Source organism: Ictidomys tridecemlineatus, chromosome 3 (genome assembly GCF_052094955.1).
Source record: "Ictidomys tridecemlineatus isolate mIctTri1 chromosome 3, mIctTri1.hap1, whole genome shotgun sequence".
Taxonomy (NCBI): Eukaryota; Metazoa; Chordata; class Mammalia; order Rodentia; family Sciuridae; genus Ictidomys; species Ictidomys tridecemlineatus.
The window spans coordinates 17,743,341-17,754,373 of record NC_135479.1 but is presented as its reverse complement, the minus strand read 5'-3'; the positions used below and the strand labels follow the sequence as shown (position 1 = coordinate 17,754,373).

The 11,033-nt window shown below is 45.5% G+C and overlaps 1 protein-coding gene across 1 annotated transcript; it reads right to left on the bottom strand.

The window, feature by feature from the left end:
• Positions 1–5,282: 5,282 nt before the first annotated feature.
• On the bottom strand, positions 5,283–9,503 carry Spata32 (spermatogenesis associated 32). The gene is made up of 5 exons (XM_078040989.1): positions 9,239–9,503; positions 8,345–8,399; positions 7,487–7,547; positions 6,301–7,220; positions 5,283–5,731 (listed from the first exon to the last, which is right to left on the bottom strand). The coding sequence occupies exons 1-5, from the start codon at positions 9,501–9,503 to the stop codon at positions 5,647–5,649; spliced, it is 1,386 nt and encodes a 461-aa protein (XP_077897115.1). The 3' UTR covers positions 5,283–5,646.
• Positions 9,504–11,033: the final 1,530 nt, after the last annotated feature.

Below are 11,033 nucleotides of genomic sequence, written 5' to 3'. Positions count from 1 at the left end.
GGCTGCCTTTGTGGTGGATTTTGTCTTTGGCGGGAGATACACTCTCTCTCTCACCAGAGATCTGCTTCTCCCTGTTGATCACCTGCTGCTTTATTCTTCTGAGTTTTTGCCTCCCTTAAGACACCCGAACTTGTGACTCCACTCTGGATATTAAGTCAGAATGACAGAGGCCCAGAGAAGTAGGTCCCAGGGGCCCAAAGCCAAGAACTGAGAGGGTGAGGGTCCAGCCCAATATAGACCTGTTTGCCATATTAAAAAAAATTCCATGAAACCTTAATAAATTTAAAAGAATAAGAATTATATAATGTCTGCTTTTGGGTCATAATGGAATTAAAATAGAAATCAATAATAGAAAGATAGCTGGGATGCCAGGCTTGGTGGTACATGCTGGTGATCCCAGATCCAGCTATTCAGGAGGCTGGGGCAGGACTACAAATTTGAGGACAGCCTGGGCATCTTTTTTTTTTTTAATATTTATTTTTTAGTGGACACAATCTCTTTTTTTTTCATGTTCTCAAAAATCTTTAATGACAGAGTTCATGTATAAATAGACGAGTTGGGTGGAAACCATCTGTAACAGGGTAAGCGCACACAGATGTGACACAGCAGCCTCTTGGGATCCAGGGTGCTACCTATGAGAAGGGGTTCCGCATCATCCTCCACAGGTGTAAATGGAGGCAAGATGGGCAAGCAGTGAGTGGACACAATATCTTTATTTTTCATTTATGTGGTGCTGAGGATCAAACCCAGTGCCTCATGCATGCTAGGCGAGCACTCTACCACTGAGCCACACCCCCAAACCCATGGACATCTTAAAAAAAAAAAAAAAAAAAAGGCTGGAGATGCAGCTGGTTGAAAACTTGGCTACCCTGCAGGGGTCCTGGGTTCATCCTCTAGTACTGGGAAGTGAGGGAAAGATAGCTGGGAGATCCCCAACTTAGTGATTAAATAACACACTTCTAATTAATACACGGGTCAAACAAAAATCTCAAGAGAGGTTAAACATATTTGAAACTAAATGAAAATAAAAATACAGTTCATTCAAAATTTGTGGGCTATAGCAAAAGCAATGCTAAGAGGGAAGTTTATAGAATTAAAATGATTATTTTAGAAAAGGAGGAATATCTAAAATCAATAAGCATCTATCTTAAGAAACTAGAAAAAGAAGAGCAAATTAAATCCAAGGTAAGTAAAGATAATACAAATTGAAAACTGGAAATCATTACAGAAGATCACCTAAATCAAAAGCTGGTTCTTTGAAAAGATCAGTAAGATCAATTAGGCTCCAGCCAGGGTAACAGAAAGAAGAGGGAGGGAGGGAGAGAGAAATGATGCAAATTATTAATAGTAGAATGAAAGAGAGAACATCATTCTAGATATAATGGACATTCAAAGGATTAAAAAAAGGAATATTATGGATGACTCTATGCCTCTACATTTGATAATCTAGATGAAATGGACAATTCATTGAAAAACGCAATCTGCCAAAAATAACACATGGAGAAATAGAATATATCTATTAAAGAAGATGAATCAATAATTAACAACCTTCTGGTCTGAGGATGTACCTCAGTGGTAGAGTGCTTGCCTGGCATGCATGAGTCACTAGGTTTGATCTTTAGCACCACATAAAAATAAACAAAGGCATTCTTTCCACCTACAACTACCAAAAAAAAAAAAAAAAAAAAAAGGTTAACAACCTTCCAAAACAAAGAGCACCATGCCTGATAGGTTTACTGTGAATTCTATCAAATATTTAAGGAAGAAATTATATCAATCCTTTCTCTCTTTTTCTGTTAGTATGGCTAGAGCTAATTGATTTTATTGATCTTTTTCAAAGAACTAGATTTTTATTTTGATGATTTTCTCTATTGATTTCCTGTTTTTGATTTTGTTGATTTTTGCTTTTATTTTTATGTTTATTCTACTTGAATAAAAAATATACATCACAACCAAATGGGATCTATTACAGGAATGCAACATTTGAGACTTAGTTATTGTAATCCATCACATCAATAGGTTAAAGAAGAAAAATCACATGATCATATAAATACCTGCAGAAAAGTGACAAAATTCCTACCCATTCATAACAAAAACTCGAGAAATAGCGAATTTTCAACTTGATAAAGAACATTTACAAAAAAATCTATAGCGAGTGTGGTGGTGTTTGCCTGTAGTCCCAGAAACTCGGGAGGCTGGGCTGGGGATGTGGTAGCGTGCTCCCCTAGCATACATGAGGCACTGGGTTCAATTCTCAGCACCATATAAAAATAAAGATATTGTGTCCACCTAAAACTAAAAAATAAATATAAAAAAACAACAACTCTGGAGGTTGAGGTAGGAGGATCATGAATTAAAAGTCAGCCTCAGACATTTAGCAAGACCTTATCTCAAAATAAAAAATAAAAAGGGCTGGGTATGTGACTCAGTGGTTAAGCATCCCTGAGTTCAATGCCTGGTACCAAAAAAAAAAAAAAAAAAAGAATAAATAAATTAATTAATAATAAAGAGTCCAGGTTAAGTCAGGTTTAATGGCGCATGCCTGTAATCTCAGTGCCTCCAGAGACTGAAGCAGGAAGATCTCAAGTTCAAAGCCAGCCTCAGCAATTTAGTGAGGCCTTAAGCAATTTAGTGAGACCCCATCTCAAGATAAAAAATATAAATAAAAAGGGCTGGAGATGTGACTCAGTGGTTAAGCACCCCTGGGTTCAATCTCCCACACCAAAAAAAAAAAAAAAAAAAAGTCTATAGCTAGGAGGCTGGGGACATAGCTCAGTAGTAGGAGCACTTGCCTGGAATGTGCAATACCTAGTACTGAAAAAATAAATTAAAAAAAAAAATCCACAGCTAACATTATACCTAGCAGGGAGAATCACAAAGCTTTCCTGCGAAGATCCAGAAGATGTCCCCTTTAATCCCTCTAATTGCTGTTTTTTTTTATTTTATTTTTAATTATTGATGGACCTTTATTTATTTATTTGTATGCGGTGCTGAGATTTTGATTTTGATCAGTGCTTCACACGTTAGGTAATTGCTTTACCACTGAGTCACAATCCCGGCCTTCTAATTGCTGTTTTTAATATTGTACTGGAAGTCCTAGATAATGCAGTATGACAAGAAAAGGAAATAAAAGGTATACAGATTGGGAAGAAATAAAGCTATCTTTGTTTGCTAATGACATGACTGTCATCCACCTACAATAAAATGAATCTAGACACAAAATTTACATCCTTCTCGAAAAGCAACTCAAAATAGATCATAGAACTAAGTGTAAAACACAGAACTCTAAAACTCCTAGAAGGCAACCCAGGAGAACACCTATCTGAGTGTGGGTATGGCAATGACTCTTTTTTGATGCAATAACAAAAATGTGACCTGTAAAAGAAATAATTGATAAGCTGGACTTCATTAAAAATTAAAAATTTCTGCTCTACAAAAGACAACATCAAGAGAATGAGAAGACAAACGGGAATGGGAGAAATTATTTGCAAACACTGTAACTCTCAAAACTCAATAATAATCAACTACCCAGTTAAAAAACCGGCAAAAGATTTGAGCAGACACCTCCCAAAGAAGATACACAAATGAGTGTAGGACATGTTCAACACCATATATTGTTAGGGAGATACCACATACGTCACACCTATTAGAATGCCTAAATTCAAAATACGGGCACCACCAAATACTGGTGAAGATGTGGAGCATCAGGAATGCTCATTTGTTGCTGGTGGGAGTGCAAAATGGAATAATCACTTTGAAAGACAGTTTGGTGGTTTCTTACAAAAAAGAACAAATCCATACCACATATACGGTAAAGCAATCATCTTCTTTGGTATTTACCCAAATGATCTGAAAACTTAAGTCCACACACAAACCTGCATGCAGATGTTTATAGCAGCTTTATTCCTAATTGCTAAGCTTTGGAAGCAACCAGGATGTAGGTGAATGGATAAGTAAACTGATATATCCAGACAGTGGAACATTGTTCAGTGCTAAAAAAGAAGTGGAGTATCAAACCATGAAAAGACACGGAAGAAACAAATGCATATTATTAAGTGAAAGAAGGCAGTTTGAAAGGCTATGTATGTTATCCAACTCATTCTGGAAGAAGCAAAATTAGACAGTGAAAGGATCAGCGGTTGTCTGGGAATGGAAGAAGGGAGGGATGAATAGGCTGAGTACATTAGAAACTGTTCTGAACTCTCCCTTGATAGATACTTGTCAATATACATTGGTCAAAGACCTTAGAAGGTACAACACCAAGAGTGAACCTTCAAGTAAACTATGGACTTTGGGTGATGATGATTTGTTGATGTAGGTTCATTTTTGTGACAAATGTACCCTTGGTGCAGGATGTCAATAGAGGGGGAGGTTGTGTGGGGTGAGTGGATAATATATGGGATCCCTGTACTTCAGGCTCAATTTTGCAGTACCCCTAAAAACTGCTGTAAAAATAAAATTTGTTTTTCAAAAAACAAAAATCAAAATACTCCAGAAAGATGAGTCCTGAGAGCCTAATAACAATTTGGGTCTAGCTTCACCTGGGACACTTTACCTTTTCATCATTGCTTGGTCCCTTCTTCCAGCCTCTGGCCCCCTTCTCCTTCTGGCTGCACCCATTCTCAGCTACTCCCTTCTTCTAAATCTGTCTCCCTGGACTCCTCCCTCCTCCCTCCTCAACACCTGCCAGGCTCTTGATGATGTGCAAAGCTGGGCTTTCCCTTGGCAGAGGGCCTGACATCCAGAGCGGGGGGGTCAGAGGCTGATCAGGGCTCAGGGTGCCCCTCCTCTCTCCCGAAGACTTCCCTCTCCACACCCATGTCCACCCCTAACTCCAATTCCCTTCCTTCCTTTGCATCCATCTTGCCTCTGCCAGAAGCTTCCATGCATTGCTCACCCCCCCACCCCTGGGCCTCCAAAGCCTGACCCCAGACACGGGGAACTTTGGGCATTTGTGTGCATGTTTTGTACATGTGAAAGTCACAGGATGTGTGTGCATGGACATCCGAGTGGCTTATTCTGTGTGTGCATGGATGTGCAGTGTGAGTGCTAGGCTATGGTGTGTGCATTTCTGGGTTGCATATGGGTATGCATCGTTACCGTGGGCTCTCCTTACATTTGAGGGACCTCCAGCTCAATGCTGTGGTCCCCTGGAGGACCAGTCTCTTGCTTCCTTCAAGCCCCCAGGCACCATCCCTTTTCCATGCAGGTCTTCCCCGAGGAAAGACCGGAAGAACTCCCTCCACACTCCCTTTCTCCCTGCCCAGTCCCACCCCCCAGGGGTTAACCCCCCTCAGATGATCCCAATGTGCCCCTGGCTTCAGGCCTAAGAATCGGAATCCTCAGAGAGGACTCTGAAGCCTCCTGAAGTCAGATAAGTCTTTCCAGGTGGCCTTGAAGTCTGGCTAAGGGGAGTGAAGTGGAACTATCCCTGGGGAGTGACCAGGGTGAGATGGATGGCCAGGAACAGGATGACGGAGCCCTCAGGGAGTTGGTGGGGCTGGGGACAACTAAAAATATGGGGGTGTCATCCCTAAAAAATTGAGACTAGGCTATGGCAGCCAGGTGAGCTCATTGGTCCAGGAGCATTTGCACAAAAAGTCTGAGCGAGGGATCAGCACTGGAGGCTTTACTGGTTTTGTCTAGTCATTTCTCTGGGGTGGAAGGGGATGACAGCTTAAAATGGATTTTCAGGAATAATGGATTCCCTTTCTTGGTTCCCGGCACCGAGCTGCAACACAAAAAAGAGAGTGTCACTGGGGTCCCAGAGAGACGGTGACAAAGGAGGGGCAGGCCCAGGACCTGTCCAAGGGAGGAGGTCCTGGGGTCAGGGGCCTTCTGCTGCATGTGGCTGTGCAGCTGATGTTCTGGTCTGTGTCCCTCCATTACCAGAGGCAAGGACCACTACACAGCCTTGTCCCCTCACTGTCCCTCCACACAGTGTCCTTGCCCAGGGCTCCAGACAGCACTCTCTGCAGGGCAGACACCAGCAGAGTAGTTCCACTTTCTAATACCGCATTGACCCTTCCCACTTTGAACCCAGATCCCCGCTCTAGACTGGGAGAGCTCACCCTCCATGGTCCCCAAGCCTCCTTCGGCCCTGGCCTTGGCACTTCACCTCAGTCCACCGGAACTTCGTTTTCAGTAGCCTTTATGAGGTCACTGAGGTTGAGGCCTCACTGAGCTGCAAGTGGCCCTGCTCAGCCCCCCCATTCCGCTGTTCTTTACCCCTGCCCAGCTGGGCAAGCAATGAGGCCCCACAGTTGTGGCCCTTAGGGGAGTTGTACCCAGTCTACTCACTCTTCCTTGCATTCCTGCAGTGTGGCGGGGATGTCCTGTGTCGAAAGGAACTTCACTTCCCCCTCAATGGTGGCTCTCTTGATCCCAGGTTTGAAGTCTAGGTAAGAAGGGAATTTCTGTTTTTCCTGTTCTGGAACTTTCTCTGGCTCCTTGGCTTTGGGTGGATTCTGAGGCTGCAGAGGCTCTGTATAAGGTTTCACAGGCTCTTTAGAAGGTGCCGCAGACTTCCGGGATGGAGCTTTGATCATTTGTTCTAAACTGGGCAACTCCATGTCGTTGGAGGCTACGGCCAAGGAAGATGCGAAATTGATCAGCTCTTCCAGGCCGATGGATGGCGGGAGGCTGGAGGTTGACAGACAAGGGCTTGATATTGGCTGGGAGGTTGTGACTTGGCGAAATGTCACGGCCCTGGAGATCTGGAGCATATTCTCAGGGCACAGTGTGTTTTTGGGGTTGGACTCCTGCTTTGGGTGGCTGGGGGTCTTCTCTGTGTCTCTTTCTTTGGACTGCCTATTTATTGCCTGTTGCAGGCTGTGCTCTGATGCTTGGATGAGCTTATTTGCCCAGAAGAGGTGCTTGGAAGTCTGTACGCGGATGGAGCGTTGCTCAGGGCCTGTCAGTTCTTTCCTTGGGACACTCTGGAGGCTGGAGTTGGAGCCTATCGACCAACCCGAGAAGGTCTTTGGTATCTCCTCTGTGTAGGGATGGAGGGTCTCTATTGTGTAATATTGCTGCTCAGTGTGTTCGCAGCCAAAATCCAGAGAGCTCATCTCCCAATAGGGGTCATTGTGTGACTTAGCTTCAGGCCCCCTCTCTGGGATGTCTACATCTGAGTTGTCTTCCAGATCTGGGACTGAGTCCAGGTGCGAATCCACATTTGCTCTGGGCCGAGGCTCTTGCTCTAGCAATTCGTCCTCCACCTGAAAGATTTCAACTAAAAGCTAAGGAGGCAAAGCTGGGTGTCCCTGCCTGCAAGGTCCTTCCTGGCACCAAAGACCTGCCTGGGGCAGGAGACAGTGTGGGTGGGTGATGGGGGTGGGGGGTGTGTGAGCTGCCACACCAGTCTGGTACTAAGGTCCCAGAACTGTCAAGGATAAGGGTTGGTGGGGATTTAGGAAAGGTGGGCCTCAAAGACTCTGCCCCTTGCCTACCAACTCCCCATATGGGGGGACCTTGTCACTCTCACCTCTAGGTCTTCTTCCTCTTCTGCTAATCGGGGATGGGGCCGTGGGGAGTTGAAGTCATCCCTAAGACAAAAGAAGTCAGAGTGGGTGATAGGGATCCTCGAGGTTGGCTCAGGGGAAAAGGGATCTCTGAGACTCTCAAGGCCTCTTGTCTTATACAGGGGCTGGTAAGATGACCTCACTAACTGACCCACTCCTCAGTGTCCCCGCTCCCACAAAGAGCATGATATTCTTAAGTTCCAGTGAGTTTAGAAAATTCCTAGGAGGTTTGCCAACTCATCTGTCATCCCCACAGTGGGATTGGGTGAGTTGGAGGAGACACAGGGAATCTTCATTTTTATGGAGCATCACAGGTGAGCCCACATAGCTTGCTTTGAGAACCAAAGCTCAGAAAAAGGGCTTCCTACCGAGCGGAAAGCCCAAAGCAATGTCCACCCACCTGCCCATTCCCAGCTTTGCAGGTCTGGAGACCGGAGATGTGTGTGGATGGGAAGTTTCTCTCTGTTGCTCTTGACCCTTGCCCTCCGTGCTTGGCTATTGTTATCCCTGATTCTTCCTTAGGCACCTGCCCACCCCCCTCCTGACAGCTCTGTCCTGAACAGGCAAGGCCTCTCTCGGTAGTCAGCCCCTATCCATATCCCCGCTGTGCCCCATCACCCTCAGCCTTCCTCCAGTGTCAGGGACTGAAGGCAGAGAGAGAAGAGGAATGGTAGACACCCCCACCTCCAGACTTTTGGCCTGGATACTGATCTTGGGAAGACTTTAGAAATGGGCAAAACGGAGGGAAATTCTAGGTGTGGTGGTGGGGGGGCACATGGATTCAGGGGCAAGGGTAGGAGGGGGGGGAGACTGGTTCTCACGGTATCTCCACGATGTCCACTGCCCCCTTGCCACAGCAGGGAAATCCATTAGCACCTGGCAGGGAGAAGGAGATCAGGGTGGGGAGCTGCAGGGTGAGGGACAGTCCTTGAGGGATCCTGGAGTCAGGGCTAGTGGTGCTGTCCAGCCGCCTCCCCCTCCCCACTGCCTCACCTCAGCCTGCCTGCCATCCCCTCTTCCAGCTCATCCCTCCTCTCTGTCCCCTTGCCACATCACCAGTCCTGTCCTCCATATCAGCTTGCCTCCACTCGTCATCCTAGCCCCGCCTATCCCACCTCCATCACCCCAGCCACAAGATCGAGAGTCTTCCCTTCCGCTGACGTAGCGCTTCCTCTGCCCCAGTGCGGTCATCTCACTGTGCCAAATATTAGAGGGGCTCATTTGCCTCTGGTTCCACAGCTGGACTTGAACAAAGTCTTAAGAAACTCTCTCTCCCTGCCCACATTGCTGTCCTCTACAGGAGCCTGTAACTGTAGGGGCCACCACGCCCCAGTTGGACCTTCCTCTTCTCCCTCTATTTCTGCTCCTCTGCTGCTTGCTGTCCTCCCCCAGCCCATCCATCCCCACCCAGGCCAGTACCCTAACTTCAGGGGCTTGATCTGAGGCAATGCCAGCACCTCCCTCACTGGTGATTTGTGAGTTAGGATCACCCTCTGCAGAGGAGGCTGAGTGACTCCCAGGACTGGTCCCCATACCAGGCCCCTCCCTGGAGGCTGTATCTTCTAGTGCAGAGGCTGCTCTTTATCTTCCCCTGGGGTGATGACACCCGGTTGTCCCATTCTCTGCTCCCCAGGGTAGAGGATAAGAGTTCATGGCAGAGTGATTCGGGAGTGACGGGGGCAATCGTGCATCAGGCACAGCGGGTCCCCATGAACCTGGGCTGGGGCAGGAAGTGACAGTCGTGGTTCTGGCTAAGAAGAACATGAGAATCTTCTTGGAGATGTAGACTGGAGGGCAGTGGTCCTTGCAGGTCTGATCCAGGGGTTGGTTTGGGATCTCTGTGCTTCCGCCTGGGCCTGGAGATCTTGTAGTAACTGAGTGGTAAGGCTTTGAGGGTATCTCCATGGGCAGGACCCCAACGGCCAGTTCTACCTCCTTGACCACAGCTCCCCTGGCTTCCTCCACAATCTGCTGCTCCATCTCCAGCTCCCCCTGGCCCAAGCCTGGCTCCTCTGCAGCCTCTGAGTGGACAGCCTTCCTTCACTTGCTTTACAGTTTCCCTGGGCAATTTGACCAACACCCACAGCCTCAACCCTTCCATAAGTAGCAACTAGGTATGGACAAGGGGGAAATGATTATGGAGTGTGGGGGCTGGAAAAAAGTCTGAGGTTGACTCCACTTGAGACCTCTGTGCCTGACTTAGGGATGTTCTATTGAGGATTCAAGTATCAGCCTATGGTCTATAAAATAATTCCAATTTCCAATTGTTGCCAGTGTACAGAAATACATTAAAACTGGGTACAGACAGGAGTCTCCCAAGTTTGAGGACAGCTTTAGCAACTTAGCAAGGCCCTAAGTAACTTAACAAGACCCTGTCTCAAAATAAAAAATAAAAAGGGCTGGTAATGTGGCTTAGTGGTGAAGTGATTCTGGATTCAATCCCTAGTACAAAAAAAAAAAAAAAAAGTTGTTTTTTTTTTTTTCCACAAGGTATATTGGTGACTAATTTTCCTTTCTTATATTAGATATTAGAATGATATTTGATATTAGAGTGATTCTGGCCTCATAAAATGCCTTGGAAGTATTTGCTCTTTGGTCTTCTGGAAGAGTTTGTGCAAATAATTGGTATTATTTCTTCCCTAATGTTGGTAGCATTCACAAGTAAAGCTTATGAACTTGGGCCTGGAGCTTCCTTACAGGATGATTGTGATTACATGTTTTAAAAGCTACATGCAGTGTGTTTTGCCTATGTTTTCTTTTCATTGTGGTAAAATATGTCTAATAGTGTGTGTGTATGGGTGTATGCTGGGGACTGAACAAAGCCCCAGTGCATGCTAAGTGCATCCTATACACCCCCTTATTTTAACCATTTATATAGTCAAGGTCCATCAGGTGCGTACATACTATTGTGCAACCATTGGCACCATCCATCTCCAGAATATCTGTTTCTTTTTTTCTTATGATACTGAGAATTTAACCCAGGGGAGCTCTACTACTGAGCTACAACACCAGCTTTTCTTATTTTGAGACAGGGTCCTGCTAGGTTGCTGAGGCTGGCCTCAGACTTTCTATCCTCTTGCCTCAGCCTCACAAGTCCCTGGGATTATGACATGTGCCACTGTGCATGACTGTTTCTTCTTGAGTGAGCCTCCAAAATTTTTGTCTTGTAAGGAATTGGCCCATTTTATCTAAGTTGTCAATTTCATTTGCATGAGTTATCCATTGCACATAGGTAGAATCTGTAATGATATCATCCCTTTCATTTCAGATAACTTTGGTTCTCTTTCTTCTTGGCTGGGGATTTATTAATTTTGTGGATCCCAAAGGACCATCTTTTGGTTTCACTGGTTTCTTCTGTTTTCTGCTTTTTTTGTTTTCATTGATTGTCACTTAGCTCTTTATTCTTTTGCTTACTTTGGGCTTCATTTGCCCCAATCCCCTTTGTGAGACAAAAACTGACATACAGATTTGAGGACTTTCCTCTTTTCTAACATTGGAGTTTATTGCTGT

What these genes read in the sequence shown, in the direction of transcription:
- Spata32 (XM_078040989.1), bottom strand. Translation starts at nt 9,503, where the DNA reads ATGGAGCAGCAGATTGTGGAGGAAGCCAGGGGAGCTGTGGTCAAGGAG. An exon ending in GTGGACATCGTGGAGATACC is followed by an intron (nt 7,548 to 8,344) that starts GTGAGAACCAGT and finishes CTTTTGTCTTAG; the next exon opens with GGATGACTTCAACTCCCCAC. An exon ending in AAGAGGAAGAAGACCTAGAG is followed by an intron (nt 7,221 to 7,486) that starts GTGAGAGTGACA and finishes GAAATCTTTCAG; the next exon opens with GTGGAGGACGAATTGCTAGA.